General features: G+C 31.6%; 1 protein-coding gene across 5 annotated transcripts in view; it reads left to right on the forward strand.

Annotated features, from left to right (window-relative positions):
* The window catches only part of CNKSR2 (connector enhancer of kinase suppressor of Ras 2), a 296,118-nt gene that overhangs the window by 107,268 nt on the left and 171,830 nt on the right, over nucleotides 1-17,020 (forward strand). For all 5 annotated transcript variants that reach the window (XM_003791903.3, XM_012806405.1, XM_003791904.3 and 2 more), the window contains exon 5: nucleotides 7,096-7,137. In XM_003791903.3, the coding sequence (XP_003791951.1) occupies nucleotides 7,096-7,137 (42 nt within the window). The remainder of the gene's footprint in view (nucleotides 1-7,095; nucleotides 7,138-17,020) is intronic.

A 17,020-nucleotide genomic window follows, 5' to 3' on the forward strand; every position in this document is an offset into this window, starting at 1 on the left:
TATATCATGATAAACTCTAAACTTTATCTTCTTTTCCTCCCCTCTTTTTTCCAACACTTTGACCCTGCTTTTCACAAAACTACTTTTATAGTTCCTTTCCTATTTTGAAACATGTCTTAGAAAAATAGTCGCTGCTGTTATTTGCACATCTAAACTCCACACACTTGTCCTTTTCAGCAAGTGTTTCCTCTCTTTCATTACATTAAAACTGATTTTTAAAGCTTCTTGCTGTCACATTTCTCAGTCCATCACCTAAATTAGACACTGTCCTTCTCCCTTTCTGAAACTCTTTTTCCTTGTCTCTGTAATACCACTTTTTCTATTTAAACCTGGCCATAGGATTGAGTCTTGCTCTGTCTGGCTTCTAAACAAGCATTGTCCAGGTTTTAACCTCAGCTGGCCTCCCACCATACATAATCTGTTTTGATGAAGTTGTTATTGTTGTTCTATTATAACTTTGATTATCACTTCAATATAAATATCTCCCAGATCTGTCTCTGTTTCATTTCCAATTCAGCTTTTTCCAGCAGTTTGCTAGAAAGTTGTATAAGATGTTTTGCTTTCAGCCACTTGTGATTTTACATGCACAAAACATAATTATTTTAATCTTCCCAAATTCTCTTTTCCATCTCTGCTGTGACATTCAACCATTTGCTCAGGCTTGAACTCCTTGAATAATGTTTAATTTTTCCCTCCTATTATTCTTTGTACTTGATCAATGACCTAATTCTCTCATGTCTGGCTACCTGTATGTTGTCTACCTAGCTTCATCTCCCCTTCTGCCATCATGACTTCAATTCAAGCCCTGATTACATATTCCATTTCCCATTGAAATAATTTTCCAACTGGTCTCCCTGCCTCCAGTTTTTCCCCCTTCCAGAGATACCACTTCTTCCTCACCATTTTCATAAAACATAAATTCCATTACATACTTCTCATATTCAAACATCTAGGAACACTCTTGTATCAGAATAAAGTTCATACTCCTCCATTCTTGATAGGGATAAAACATCCACTTGGTATATCCAGGAAGTTGTATAGCTTTGCAGAGATTGCCATATCTGAAACATGACACAAGAATTACTCTGGTAACTTAAGGAAGAAAGGAAAAAGAGATGGCTATTGGAATTGTTAGCCAGACCAGGGAATTTTATCTCCACATTCATAACTCACATTGCTGTACATTTACTGTGATAACTAGGCGGGCTGCCCTGGCTTCACTTCCCAAGGAAAGTCAAGAGACTTTATCAGTTGACTGAGTTAACTTTTTGCCATTTGGAAGGAGCTTCAAAATAGAAATTAGGTTGTTATGGAAACATAGAAATTTTATTCCTTTTCAAAAACAAATTTTCTTCAGCCTATCATTGGTAGATCTTCATAATATGACTCCATATTTTCTCCTTTCTTTCCCACGGCATTTCTCCCACATATCACACTCGCACTAAATCAGTCTGCTCCTTATTGACTGCACCCTTGTTCACTATGTTCACATAACCTGAAATATTCTTTCCCCATGAACCCCCAGTTTCCAGATTTGAAAGCCATTTAAGGTTAAGCAACATATCACCTCCAAATAGTTAATCCAGAATCAACAAATAAGAATTTATCTCCTTTTTTAAATTTTTTGTTTTTTAGAGACAGAGTCTCACTTTATTGCCCTCGGTAGAGTGCCCTGACATCACAGCTCACAGCAACCTCCAACTCCTGAGCTTAGGCAATTCTCTTGCCTCTGCCACCCCAGTAGCTGGGACTATAGGCGCCCAGCACAAAGCCCGGCTATTTTTTTGTTGCAGTTTGGCCAGGGCCAGGTTCAAACCCACCACCCTAGGTATATGGGGCTGGTGCCCTACCCACTGACTCACAGGCACCGCCTGAATTTGTCTCCTTTTTTATAGAGTCTTTTGTTAGTATTTGTCTTGTGTGCCTTGAATTATTATTTGAATGTTTTCTCTTAGACTAATTAATGAAATCATGATGGTCAAGGACCAGGTTTAATTTATCTTTGATTACCCAGTAGTGCCTGATAGTGAATTGCATTTAGGACATGCCAGAAAAACATTTGGTGAACTGAATTGTGACTTGAATAAATGAATTGATTAAATAATGAATGAATTAAAAAAGAAAGAAAGAAAAAGATTATAACATTAACTCATTGACTGAATTAATCACTTAAGTAGTTAAAGACATTTTGATATCTTAATAAATCTTGAACTGTTCTAGGTGAAGTTACCATTATTAAGATTTGCGTAGGTAATATCATTTAAATATTACTTCTAAGCAAAACAATAATTTATATTATTTGTAAATGTATAATATATGCATATGATAATATATGCATTAAAGTGAGACAGAGGAAAGTTTATAGCATTTATAAAACTCCGTGAGATATAATTATATTATATATACTACATATATTAGATATATACTATTTCCCTTCACTGTTTATGTATTTATTAACAACTTTGTGCTGCTCTTATGATTATAATACACAGTTGATGAGAAATATTACTTGATCTGAGCATTATAACCCCTGGGTGCTTAAAACTTGATGATAAAATATGGAACATCAGTGGTAACACGTAGCAATAAAAATCATTCTGTGTATTGTGCTCAGTATAGCAATTGCATCATTGTTTCATAGAAAGGATAACTGATTATAATCCTATGTGGGTGTATAGCTCATCTGTGGGAAGCTGTTTCCGTGCATACTTATTTTTCTAAGAACAAAAGTGAAGAAACATTCTTCATTTTTATGAATATTTACTTATTAAGAATATGGCCCATTTAAATGTACATCACATGGTTTATAGCAGCATTATATCGAAAAGTATACAGAAGAAATGAAAATTTTATTTTGCATGTACTTTGTAAAAGACAGCTTGAACTACTAAAGGAAATTTCTGGTACCATAGCTCTACCTCTAATTTTGAAAATAGAAATTGAATTCTAACCTAAAATTAACTAGAACATCAGAAGTATAACATTACATAGCATGAATAGATTTGTAAAGTATAGATTTCTCCATATGCAATGCTATTCTCTTTTTAAAACTTGTGGTATGATCTTTTGGGAAAATATTTTGGCCACAAGTGTTAATAAAACCCACACTGGAGAAGCAAATATTTTAAAATCATGTTTTGATGGAAGTAAAATAACTTACTAATAAAATAAATCCCCCAAAGTACCTAGGGCTATTTAAATATTTAGTATAAGATGAATTCCATAAAATTATAGCTTAACAAAATAGAACATAGTCATTTAATTTCTATTCTTATCCCTAACATGAAGTAGCAGGTTAATATGCATTCTCTGTATTGTTTGGTTTTGTTGTTGTTTTTAATATGCTGTGTCCTCACCCTTTGTGAAAGTCGCTGGCTTTCAATAATGAACAAGCCTATCTGGCTGAAAGAAGGTAGAGATACAAGCAAGTAGAGCAGCTATCTAAAGTGGTAAGCTGTAGATATTAAATAAGTTTACTAGGAGAAAAAGAATCAGTCAATAAACTGGAAGACCATGTTAGTAGAAGTTATAGTTCTAAAGATCTGAGAGCTGTTTAGAATGAACCAGCAGATAATTTTTTAAAACTACCTTACTGACTTATGAATTCTGTATATTTGATAATTTTCGTTTGGTTTGGTGTTCCTTTATCACATGGTAATCCTATAAAATAGATTAAATGTTTCTCAAAATATCATCTTCATTAAAATCATCTTGAGGACCTCATTTTTAACCTACTGGATCTGTATGCCAGGGCGGTGGGGGGAACCTAGGAATCTGCATTTTAACCCCCACAAGTGATCCTTATATATATAGAACTGAAATTTAAAAATTACTGCAGTAGCTTAACTGTGTTTGGGTATAATTACATTGCTTTTGCAATGATGCCTTTATTTTCTTGCTTACTTACTGTTCCTGCAACCTAATTAGAAGCCACTATTCTTGATTTTCTTTTAGGCAGAGTTAGTTGCTTCCTCCTCTGTTCCTTCGGCCCCTATAAGTGTGCCTGTATTGTACTAATTGAGGGTATAACCAAATGTCATAGTAGAGATTTAAGCTGTAATAACTTCACATGTATAAATGCTATGAACTTACAAAAAAATTCAAAATTTATTTAAATTTCTTTTACAGTCATTTAGTTTTATGTATTTTAATTAATAAGTTTTTAATTTCAATATTTGTATGTGACAGTGTTTGAGACTGGTGGAAAAATGTGGCCACCTCAGTCACATCACGAATCTCCCTCAGACTTTATCTTAAGGGGTCATGTTTATATTATTCAGCATGCACCAGTACTTTATTCTTCAAATAATCTTCAATCTAGGATTACAAATACAGTGTTTTCAGTCACTGAGCCAAAGCTGATGAGTGTTTTTACAAAGTTTGAAATTTGACGAGAGTAATGTATAGTGCAACTCAATGGCTGTGCTGAATTATAGTAAAAATATATTAATATTTTAAATTTTTAAATAATTGCCCTTTTACCTATTGATTTGCATAATTTTGTAGCATTTATACTTCTAAAGTGATTAAAACTTAAAAGAGCATGAAAACTTTGGAATTCAAAGTATTTTAACTAATTCATGTGAATGCCTGTCTCCCTAAATTGTACTTCTGTAAGTTAGGGACCATATTTTATACATCTTTGTATCCCTAGCACAGTTGATTAATATTGGCTGGATCAAGGGGAAAATACATCTATTGTCTATCATATATTATCCAATTGATTTAATATATATGGTATTATTAAATTATTACTAAATATATTTTGGAATATTTAGTATATTTACATTTGTATAGTAATATGGCACCAAACACATATATGTATGTAATTTTTAGTAGTATTTACCATCTACTGCAGTTATTATCCTTTTAGATGCGCAAATTGTTCCATGTTTGGCCAATGGAATCTCTTCATGTTGACCCCTGAGTCCTAGTGACACAAGTTCTATCTTATATCACAATATAATCCAAGCTCAGCTTTTACATTTCCTGTCTCCAATCTAGAATCAACCATTTTCGAAGAAGCCCTGGCAAATGGTACTTCAAGATCACAAACTGTGGGAAGCTTATTATTACTAGGGTGTCCATTGTTCCTATGTCAGTTCAGTGGGCAGAGCTAAGAAATATGTACTTATAGACATACGTATAGGTGCTTATGTAATACATCAAGAGATTATAGGGATTTTATTTAATTTCTTCAGTCTTACATATGGATCTGCTTTCTCCCACCCTAAAAATGCTTACCAGTGACATCACAAGTGATAGAATGAAGGTCACACGAGTCAGTTGTTTCATTTCATAAAGCACACACACAACAGATTCTGTATAACAATAACAATCACAGCACTACTGCCAGATAACATATAATTACTGAAAACAGTTTAAAATTATTTCAGACACTCTTTTTGCTATACTATCCTGGGAATGTACAAGTAAATTAATTATTAAACTTAAAGAGACTTGAAATAGTTATTTACTGTATGATTATTATATCACTAGCAGAATATAAATATAGATCATATTTACTTTTTTCCTTGAGGAAAATCCCTTTAAAGTTTTAATGTTTAATCACATCCCCTTATTCTAGAAAGGTAGGCAAATAATGAAACTTGAATATTGCAGCTGAAGCAAGCTATAGAAGCAGCATGGGAAACTAGGCAACGTCCCAGCCTTTCCTAAATCATCTCTGCCCAATATAATTATGTTTGAAGTTAATTTTTATGAAACTGGGCTTTTCCAAATTCAGATATAAGTACATGTGCACTTTTGAAATACAAATGTTTTATCTTAACTTTGGCTTCTCTATACTCAAAATTCATAATTATTTATTAAGATTTGTCTTTGTCTAAGTACAAAGTCATAGATATGCCTGTATGTGAAGAAAACTTGCCCTTCCATATAAGAGCCTCTCAGAAAGTCAGTACCCAATCCTTAATTGTTTATGTTGGCTTGTGAAATTGATTAGACCTAAATTTTACTTTTAAAAATTTATCCCTAATCTGACTACGTACTTCCTTCTGACAAGGAATTGTGATGAAATAGCATTATCAAAAACTGTATCAAACAACATTTCTTTTTGTTAAATTTAGGAGAAGATAAAGTGAACTGTCATTCCTTAAAATACGCAGTACTGTGTGATATGGATTTTTTTTAAAATAGCCAAATAATTGGTTAATTTTATATTTTGAAGTAAAGGTGATTAGTTTTGATAAATTAAAATGATTGCGCAGATCGACAATAATATATGGTTAAAATGTATCACTTACTACTGTAGGTCAGATGCTATGCTAAGTGATTTATCTCATTTTGTCATTTAATTCTCACAGCACCCTTATGGGGTTACTGCTTACATCATGCTCATCTTTTAAATTCCTTGAGGAAACTGAGCCACAGAAACATTAAATTTCTAAGCTAAGATCACTTTGTTATATTGCTGCTTATGGTATATCAAGCAATTGGAGGTAAAAAAGACAATGGTAGGGTTTTTTTAAGATTTCAGTGAATAAAATTTAGGTGAGAAATATTAACTTGCTAATTATTAGTAGCATGTATAAATTTTAAATGTGTGCTATAAAGTATATTTAAAAATAGTTGAAAATATGAAAGTATGAGATTTTGGTATGGCTGTTGAAATAAATGTTAATATTTTTCTTAATGTTCTAATCTGTAAATTAGTATTTGAAATGTTGGAGGTATTTCAACAAAACACATTTATCACAGGGAAAAGTTTAGATAGAAAATAGTTACAGTATTTTTCAATAATTATTTTTTAAATGTCTACTTAATGTACATGGTCCGTTGTTATGAATGTTTAAAAGTAGTAAAATTAGAAAATGCAGTTAAGTGAAAGTCAGTATATCCTTTGTCACCGTCACAGCTAACCACTATTTAATATTTTGGTATATACCACTCCAGAGTTGCTCCCATTCTTACTGTTTTTATCTGAATCATTAAGGCTTTTCAAATCACAGTACAGTTCCATGAAAAAAATGCTCATTGTCTCTAATCATCAAAGAAATGCAAATCAATTCCTAAGAGAATATTTTAAAAGTAACTCTTGATTTTTTGAATCTAATTTATATAATTCTTTTTCAGGATTGTACTGTATACGAAACAGAGAATAAAATTCTTCATGTGGTAAGTATACTCAGATTTATTTTCATCTTCATTAAAGAGTATTCTTTCTTTAACTTATAATTAAATAAAAGTCTACAGTCTGCAAAAAATGTTCTATAATAAACAAATTTACTGTCTACATCAGTTAAGTGTGTATCTTATAGGAAACCTACAAAAGAATGAATGTATAATAAGTGTATTCATTATAACCATTCTATTGTATCTAATAGAAAAACATGATCTAATATTTTAAGATTGTTATATGTAGCAAGGTTAGAATATAATAAAATCTAAAATAAAAGAATTTGAAATTCAGATTTTTACCTATTTATGACAAAAATAGATCAGCAAAGAGTATTCTGTTGTATAACAGGGTGATTCACCTCTGTCATCATTTATATGAAACACTTGATAAAATAGTCAAACTTCCTTTGCTCTATACTCATCAGACAACCTTTCAAATGGTAATTTAATTTCTCAATATTTATTGAATCAATAAATGACTTTACAGTTATTTTATTACTAGAAATGGGTTATGACGGCATTATACTTTGAGGAAGGACATTGCCTTTCCTGGTAGTGAACAGTTGATTGCTTTTGTTTATAAATACATTTCTTGGTCAATGCTGGTCTGTCCTAATAACTTCTTCACCTCTGGTATGAAATCGTGTCATTTTTGCATTGCCAGTTACTAGGTGGTGAAGATCTGTTTGCCTGCCAAAGGACACTTTTATGCCTATGTTCAGTTTATAAGTTTTATATTTCTGAAATATTTGAATATTTATAAAACAATATTGCTGTATTTAGTAAAGTAGAACATTTTAAAACATCTTACCTAAATATAGAGAGGGAAAATATGAATTTAAAATATCAACATGCAGCATTCCTATTCCTTTTTTTGTTATTATATAAATGATGTTGAGCAATCTTTTTTCAATCCTCTTTCCCTCATTGTGCAGCAATGATGGCCTTTGTAATATAAATTACATTGTTATGAGGATGATCTCAGAGTGTATAGTTAATATACTTTTCTCCTTATTAGTCCAAGAGGAAAAATAATACCACAAGCCCCCTTTTGATCTACCTGTAAGGTCTGGAGAATAGGAAGAAAGTAATCTTTATTTAGGATCTATAGAATTCAAGTAGTAGTTTAGGTTCTGTAAACATATTATCTCACTTAACCTTATTTTTATAGGTGGTGGAACTAAGGGTCATAAATATTAAGCTATTTAAGTATCGAGTGTGAACACAAATCTAATACCAAAGCCCATGTCCTTTCCAGATCTGGCAGTTGCTACCAATTCTGGTTTCCTGAGACATTACAAATTGTACTGTCTTGTTTTGCTTAGAACCCACGGCTATTATCTAGCTGTGCTATTGTGTCAATAAATAAGGAGCATGAACAGACCCTTTCCCTCCTACATTTTATTTCCTACGAGTGACTGGTTTTTTGGCATTGAATTTTCTATGACAATGACTGTTCCTTCTAAAGTATTGAATTTACTGAATTAGACTTTGGTATGCTGCTGAGAGTTCTTCATTGTATTTACTTCAAGCCTGTTATTGAGGTCAGTGTGTGTTAACAGTCTTTTCTTTATAAAGTTTCTCAGGAGTAATCTCTTTCTGATGTTGGTATGGAAAACTGCTGTACTTTTCCTTAAGCACTGGCTGCTAGAAACTTAAGATCGAAATTACGGTCCCTGGTTGGCAAGTGCATCCTGTGGTATTCATTTTGAATTTAGCTTCATTTTTGGCTCTAATTTATGTCCATAATTTCTCTTTGCATTGCCTTTCTCACTTAATGTATGTATATGGTATATATTTTTACATTTGTTCATATAATCTGTTACATGGAGAAATAGTTCCACTAGATAATGTGCACGTTTGTAATTAATATTCAAATGTCAGTGAAGGAAATATAAATAGTTCATGGAAAAATATCTAGGGGGCTGCAAAGATTATAGAGTTTTATTTCTGAAGAAAGTTCAGATTCCATCATGTAACTGAATATCAAAAATGAATTTATATGATGAAAGTAATATTGTGGGATTGCTCCTGTATGAAAAATCTTAAATATAATTTTAATTAAATAAGATAAGGAAATAAGCTCTTTGGGGTCATAAAATGATGTTTGAAATCATATTAAAAACTTTAATAAATAGTGGCCAGATTTTGGAATAATTTCTTATTCATTTAAAACATTTTATATGTTTAAATAATTTTAAAATAATATTTAAATAATTTTTAATTTCTTAAATTTCTAACAAAAGATTCATATCATTTCTGTCTTAACATTTCACTAATAACCTTTCTTAAAAGCCAGCCTCTGAGCTACTTGCTACTAAAAATGAGTGACAGCATAAATAATATTGATGAAGTTTAGAAATGAATGCTATATATTAAATATTTATTTTGGCAGTTTTGCATTCCATCTAGTAAGTATTTAAAAATCCTGTCTGATGATGATGGAAACAGTGAACGGCATTAATTAATCAGTTCATCTTAGAAAGTACTTTAATTTTCACTCTACTTCCCATCCTTGCCCTCTTTTTTTTTTTTTTTTTTTTTTTTTTTTTTTTTTTCACAAAAGTACATTTTATTTTACAACAGACAACAAACTCCCCTAATTTGTCTTCAACTGTGACATTCACATGGTTTTAGATACTTTTTGATGGTCACCCATTGCTGAGCAAGATTTTTCTAAAACAAATTCAAAACACTAAAGATTCAATATAGATTCTGGATTTCACATTGGCCCACAAGTCCAAGCGTCTTGCCCTCTTAATGTAAAGATGACCCAGCCTTTACTAGAAAGTTAAAAGTATACATGTGTGTTACTTTTCTCGTGGTAAGAATTAATTTTTTTAAATAATAAAACAGTATACTGTACCACTTGGTATATGATACTAGAATACTTTATTTAAAACAAAATTTCCAGAACAAATATTTTTTCCAGATTTCCTATAGTGTAAAAGAAATCCCTGTGAGTCTAAAAAAAAAATTTTTTTTTATTGTTGGGGATTCATTGAGGGTACAAAGAACCAGGTTACAGTGATTGCATTTGTTAGGTGAAGTCCCTCTTATAATTGTGTCCCATCCTAAAAAATGTTTTTACCGTTTTCTATTTCAGTGATCTAAATGAAGTGATTTAATTTTTTGAGACTTTGTTCTAATATTGAAAATGAAGATATTAATATCTTTCATGTGTGATTATTGCTAGGAAAAAATAAATCAATAGGTTTTCTAGGCAAAGCTTTATAATTTGGTGACTCTCTTTAGGGTATTTCATTATTCATATTTTTGTTATTTAGGTTTTATTTTAATATTTAGGTTTTTATTTCCTCTTTCTCTCTCTTTTATATGTACCAGAAAATAAAAGGCCTGAATTTTTATATAGCTTGTTCAGAATTAAATTGACTTAATTTCAATATTCTTTTTGTTCCTATGATACTTGAACATGCTAAGTAAAAATGTTATTTCTAAATATCTTCTTTCAAAGATAGATGAATATGTATTCTGTATGAGCACCTGAGCCTGGATACTCTATGGGTAAAAAGAACCTAAAACAAAGATCCTAAAGCTCAGAAGTGGCGCTGGAAAGTACAGTATGGGTTCTAAAGTTGTTCACCTCTATAGGGAACTGGATTTCTGTCTAATCAAGACCTCTGTGGGGTCCTGTACAATGTGCCTCAAAATGGTCCAACATGCCTGCCAAAGATTTAGGAGGGAACATTTATCCACTAGTTCTAATCCAGTACTTCTGTGGGTCAAAGGTTTCTCCTTGCAGGTGTTACTTTCTTCAACCTTGTCAGGTTTGTGGGGGCATCAGAGCTCTAGGGCAAAAAGCAAAGGTAGTGTAACTGAGGTGAAACAGATTGTTACAGAAGTAGCTGGAGAAAAAAAAGTGGACTGAGATGTGAGCTGGGGGTCAAGAGGTGTTTGGTTCAAGAAAACATACCACTGTATGTCACACACCATCATACTTCTCACTCAACTTTTTTTAATTTTAAAAACATACTGTTTGGAATTTTAAAAAGAAAAATTCCTTTGTAATATTTTATGGATCTTTGAGAAGAAAAATTTAATAGATCTCTAAGTAGCAATCCAAATTTTAAAGCATTTTGGATCACATACAAAATCCTGATACTAATTAAAATCAAAATTTTGCATAACTAGCAAAATCAAGTTTCAAGCATTATAGCATAACATTTCTGTAAAAAAGAAGTATAATTATAGTGAAGAAAAAAATTGTGAAGAACTATGCAACAGACTTAATGTTGATAACTTTTAGAGGCAGTAGGCTAAATTTTAGGGATATTAAATTATGTTTCTCTATAACAGTTAATGATAGCAAAAAAAAGTACTGCTAAAAGATCTGCATAGTAACCTAAAATCTATATTAAAAAATCAACATTTTTCACAAATGAGTGAGAGTTTCTTATAGGTAGGAAGTAAAAACAGTGCTAGTGGCCAACCATGGACTGAACTAAAGATAGCATGACTGAAATCTTCCTAATGCCAGGCAGATTTAGAATTCTGTGTAATATATTAATAGTTCTTAGAAACCTCTTCACTTTAGTACACTGGAATATAAGTAAATATGTATTTAAAACAATCCTAGTGGTGACTGTCTTAAAAAACTAATAACAAAAATAAATAAAGTGAGGATCTCATGTGAGTTGGTAGAGATTATACTAGCTTGTGGTATGCTCTAGTACAACTTATCTTAGCCTATACTCTACCCCTAAATCTTTATTTTTTCCAGAATGTAGAGGAGGCAATTGTCAAGAGGAAGAACTTGCCACTTATGAAAACTTGCTGTATTTAGGAATTCCACAGAACAATACAGGTTGAGTGTCTCCTATCCAAAATGCTTGGGATCAGGAGTGTTTGGATTTCTGCTTTTTTGGAATATTTGCATTACATAATTACCAGTTAAGCATGACTAATCTGAAAATCAAAAATGCTCCAGTGAGCATTTCCTCGGAGTTTCATGTTGGTGCTCAAAAAGTTTGGGATTTTGGAGCACTTCAGGTTTTGATAATGTGGATTGGGGATACTCAACTTGTATAAGTGTCAGAGTACCCTTTAATACCTGGGCAAATAGAGATAGAGAGCTGAGGAAAATTATGAGGTGGTATATCATTCCCTGAAACAGATATAGGATGAATAAAGAAAAAGAATAGGAAAGAGAAAAGGAAGTATACTTTAATATAATACAAAACAGTCCATTTCCATGAATTAGGTTTATTAAAAAATATTGTTTAATATTCCAAGGGAGAGTAAAAAAACATTGTTTGTATTAAAAAAGGATAACATACTATAAAGACTTTAAGGACACTATAAACTGAGAAAAAAAGAACTAAGAAAATACTCCTGTAAAACTAACACCATAGAAATAGAAATTAAACCTTACTGAAAACAGCAAATCAGATATTGCAGAAAATTGAAATAATGAGAGACACAAGATGAACTTTAATACTCAGATATTTATTAAATGAAGAAAAGGGCAAAAACTGAGAGAATATGAAGGCTATAGAGAGTAAATTATGGTTAACTCTCCTTCAAGTAATGGTTAATTTCTAAGGAAGAAAGCAACATGAAATAAAGGATATATATAATAGAATAATTTAAGAACAGAAATTTGGAGTTTGGGATTATTCACCGAAGTTAGAAAATGTATTGGAAAGTTAACAATATAAAATATGTTTGGTAAATTTTCCAGTTCAAATGAGAGGAAGGAACCATGAATTTATTCAATTAGAGGGAATTCAGAGAGAAAGAGATTTTGACATCAACGAAACAAAAATTAAGGTTGTATTCAAATCTCTACTTTGAAACCATAGCTGTCAGAAGCCAATCAAACAAAGTCTATAATTTTTTCCTAAATATCAATCTTCACTTTTTATTTCAAAATATTAAAGAAGTACAAATGTTTTTGTTACATGGATACACTGTATAATGCTGAACTCAGGGCTTTCAGTCTGCCCATCACCATGACAGTGTTCATTGTACCAAATAGTATAAATTTTTGAGAGAAAAACAATGTCCAAAAAAAGTTTATGTCTAACTTAATTATCAATCATATGCGAAAGCAATAAAAAGATACTTTTAGATCAGAAAAGTCACTAACATACCTTTTTGAGAAATGCGTTTGAATAAGATCACTAAATGAAGCAAAAGTGGAATTGTAGAATAGGAGAGCATAGACTAGCAAAGGACTAGGGATGAACCACAAAATTAGATATATAATAAGGAATAAAAACCCATACGAATGCTAATACTGTTTTTAAATGGGGGGTGTAATTGATAAATCAAAAAGATAATGTACGTATCATAGAATTTATTTGTTTTTAACAGGGACAAGCTCTGCATTCCTATAATGATAATCGCAAAGATCACCATTACTTTCCAGTGGCAGTTATCCTCAGATAACAAGGACTTCCTGTAAAACAATAATGAAATACACTTTTTGCTTGTTAGTGCATAAACCCAAACACACGTGTGCACATACACATATATGTTAAACATATCCAAATGCTGGTGAGAACCTGATGAAATTGGAATGAGCATACGTTAGTGCTGGACATGTATATTAACAAGATCTTTTTTGAAAGCAAATTTTAGGCTATTTCAAGGTTCACAAACATTAATACTAACATATGTATAGTATGCCTCAAGTACTATTTTAAGTGCTCTATAAAAAGTAACTCATTTGGTCTTCATACAAACCTTATAAGATAAGTATTATTATTATCATCTCCATTTTACAGATGAGGAAACTGAAGCATAGGGAGGTTAGGTGATTTTCCTGAGTAATACAGTTAGAAAGCATATGGGATCCAATTTGAATTCAGGCAGTCTGGCTCCCAAGTCCTTACTGCTATAATGTCTTGGGAACTCAGTAATGTTTTATATAAAGAGTGTTTATGGCAGCATTATATATAATAATGAAAAATAAGAAATAATAAAATAATGCTTCAATAAACTATGGTGCATTCACAGGGTGACATACTTGCTATTCCCATTACTGTTTCAAACTGTGAATATATAATATAAAAGTTTTATTTACAAATACTCATTTGCCTAAGATACTCATTTGCCAATTTAAAGGAAAGATTCTAAGTGATAATGTTTAGTAAAAACCACATTAAAAACAACAGAACGAATCATCACTGTTGAAAATTTAAAATAAGAATATTCTATAATATTAATATTATATTTACATGGTAAGATAATAGCTAATTCTTTTTTAGTTTAAAGCATCTTCCCGATTATTTTCAATTAACTTAAATGTTTTTATAATGAAAAAATATAAAAGCATATGTTTATACTAGTATATTTATAATGCCAATGCCTTTTAATGGATAATTTTACCATGTGGCAAAATAAGCAAGTGACTTGAAAACTCCTTAAGCTAGATTTTCTGTTCACTTCTCTCATCTCTAAAATTGGAGGGAGTGTTTCTGCTTAAAATCGGAGAGTAGTGGGCCATGAAGACAAAAAGGCTGATGTAAAGGGAAGTTGGTTGCAGTATTGGGCAGGGATGGCTGTTAATATGAAATGTGAGAATGAGTAAAAGATAACTGAATAGATTGGGTTTCCTTGGAATTTGCCATTAACACAATGGAACAGACAACAGAGTGCAACCATAAAGACAAAAGGCAATACAGGTAATCAATGTATAATATATCTGAGTGATTATTGACTAAAAATAAATAGTATAATGTTTCACTATGGATCTGGTCTTTCCCTCTCCTTTAGGCTTTCCCCTAGATTATACATTCTCTGGCATGTTTAGAGCACAGCTGTTTAGCTCTACACAGATCCTTGTTTTATATAGTAAACAGTTACAGAATCTGACGTTTTCTTCAGTTCTGTACTTTCACCTCACTCCACCTTTCACTACAGCCTTTGAATCTGGAGTGATAAGCACTCCTGAGAAGCCATTTCAGATTTTGTGCTTTAGCAGACTTCCTCTGCTTGTCACAGCACTGCTACTCTCGTTGTGAGCCTGGAACACTTGTCAGCTTTGATTAAATTCATGGAAATCCCAGGCCAGGCGTAATCATTAAGGTCATGTCATTTAAATCAGATTGTTCAAAACTTAAAAACACCTTTTACAGTAACCAATGCAGGAGCCTTGTATATGGCACTTACATTTAACTTTATCATATTGTAAACATACAGGAAGAATAAATACAGAAAATGCCTATTCTAATGTTCAGATTATCATTAATTATATAATACTTTCCAGTTTACAAAGCACTCTCAAGGATACTTTCTTCTCTTTCCTCTCTACATTCTCTCTTCCCTCATTACCCTCTCTACCCCCTTTTTATTCCAAGCTGGTTTTATTTTTCTTTCATTACTTAGGTTTTATAATGAATTAAGCTTATTTTGGCCTGTTAAGTATTTGTTTTATTTCATAAATATTCTGTGTAATTTTTTTCCTTTCTTTAAATTTATGAAGTCTTTACTCCTAAACTGCATCTGTACTGAGATTATTATTATTTCTGCTATCCAAACTAAAAGTAGCTTAAAGTGCACAGAGCCAACAGTTAGATGTAAAGGAAGAGTCTGGGGAAGAAAGTAAAGAGCTCATCTTATTTTTTGTCCTGACATCGATATCATATCATTTATATAAGTACAGCTTTCCTCTTCTAATCACCCAAAACCTTATGGATGTATTCAAGTGCTAAGGTAGCAGCATGCCCCATAGTGAAATAAAAGTGATTGTATTAATATTAATAATTTATCTTTAGATATTTCTTGAAAACAGTGCTACTCAAAAATCCTTGAAAATAATTTTACTGGTCTTCAGAAGGTCCCTGATGCTACGAAAAGGAAGCTTTTGCCAGCTATATCCCAGAGTTGTCTTCTCTTAAAGCCGTGATCTTGGTCTAAAGGCAAATTGATTTTTTTTTGTTATGGTTGAGCTCTTTATTGTAACTGTAGTATTTAAACAAACAAAAAAAAATATGTTCAATCTGATTAAAACATGAATTCTGAGCTTTGTAAATGGAAAACATGAGATGCTTCTTTATTTTTTCAAAGTTCTAGTGACCTTTCTATTTTAACCCTTTCTACTATCTTTTTGGTGAACTTACAGAGGAATGCTAACATTATTAGTTGGCCATTGGTTTCTTGAGTATTGTATTACCTTATCTTCAGGTTTTGACAGTTTGGTGGTTAATTGCATTGTAAACTATTTTAACTGTAAATTAACTTTTCCGCAACTGAAGTTCCACACAGGAAAAGAAAAAGCAGAAATCCAGATGTAATATGACAGAGGTAGAAAATGTTTGCCATTCCTGGGACCAAAAGAAAATCCATATATGCTAAAGGGAACATGGCCTACATGAAGAAGTAAAGTAATCTGGGTTTAGTGTTTCTTATTATGATTTAGATAGATATTATGTAAGGCAGTATATTTATATGAGTGTTCTTGCTAACATTACATTTGTTGAACACATTATGCATTGCAAAATCCTTTCATAGTCAGACTGATTCTGAGGATATAATACTTGTCTTCAAAGAATAATATTCATTATTGTTGGGGAAGCAAGTGAAGGTAATGTCAAAAGATCATTGGTCTGAGAGTTGAAAGATTTAGTGTCCTAACCCCATTATGGCACTTACTAGCTATGAATAAGCTAAATTAGCCTTTGTAATTAAGTTGGGGGTTTGGAGTATCTGTGACTTTTATGGTCTAAATGCCTTAATTCTTTAGTGATAAACAAAATCATTAGAAAGCAATGTGGCCATTTGAAGTAATAAATTGGAGGACTGCTTTCATCTGAGACTATGTTGTGTGTGATCGAGGATACTACAGATCTTTGTTTGTTTGTTTTGTTTTGTTTTGTTTTGTTTAACTTTTTCTTCCATTCTTTTTTTTTTTTTT

The sequence above is a fragment of the Otolemur garnettii genome, unplaced genomic scaffold (genome assembly GCF_000181295.1).
Source record: "Otolemur garnettii isolate 467f Iridium unplaced genomic scaffold, OtoGar3 scaffold00051, whole genome shotgun sequence".
Taxonomy (NCBI): Eukaryota; Metazoa; Chordata; class Mammalia; order Primates; family Galagidae; genus Otolemur; species Otolemur garnettii.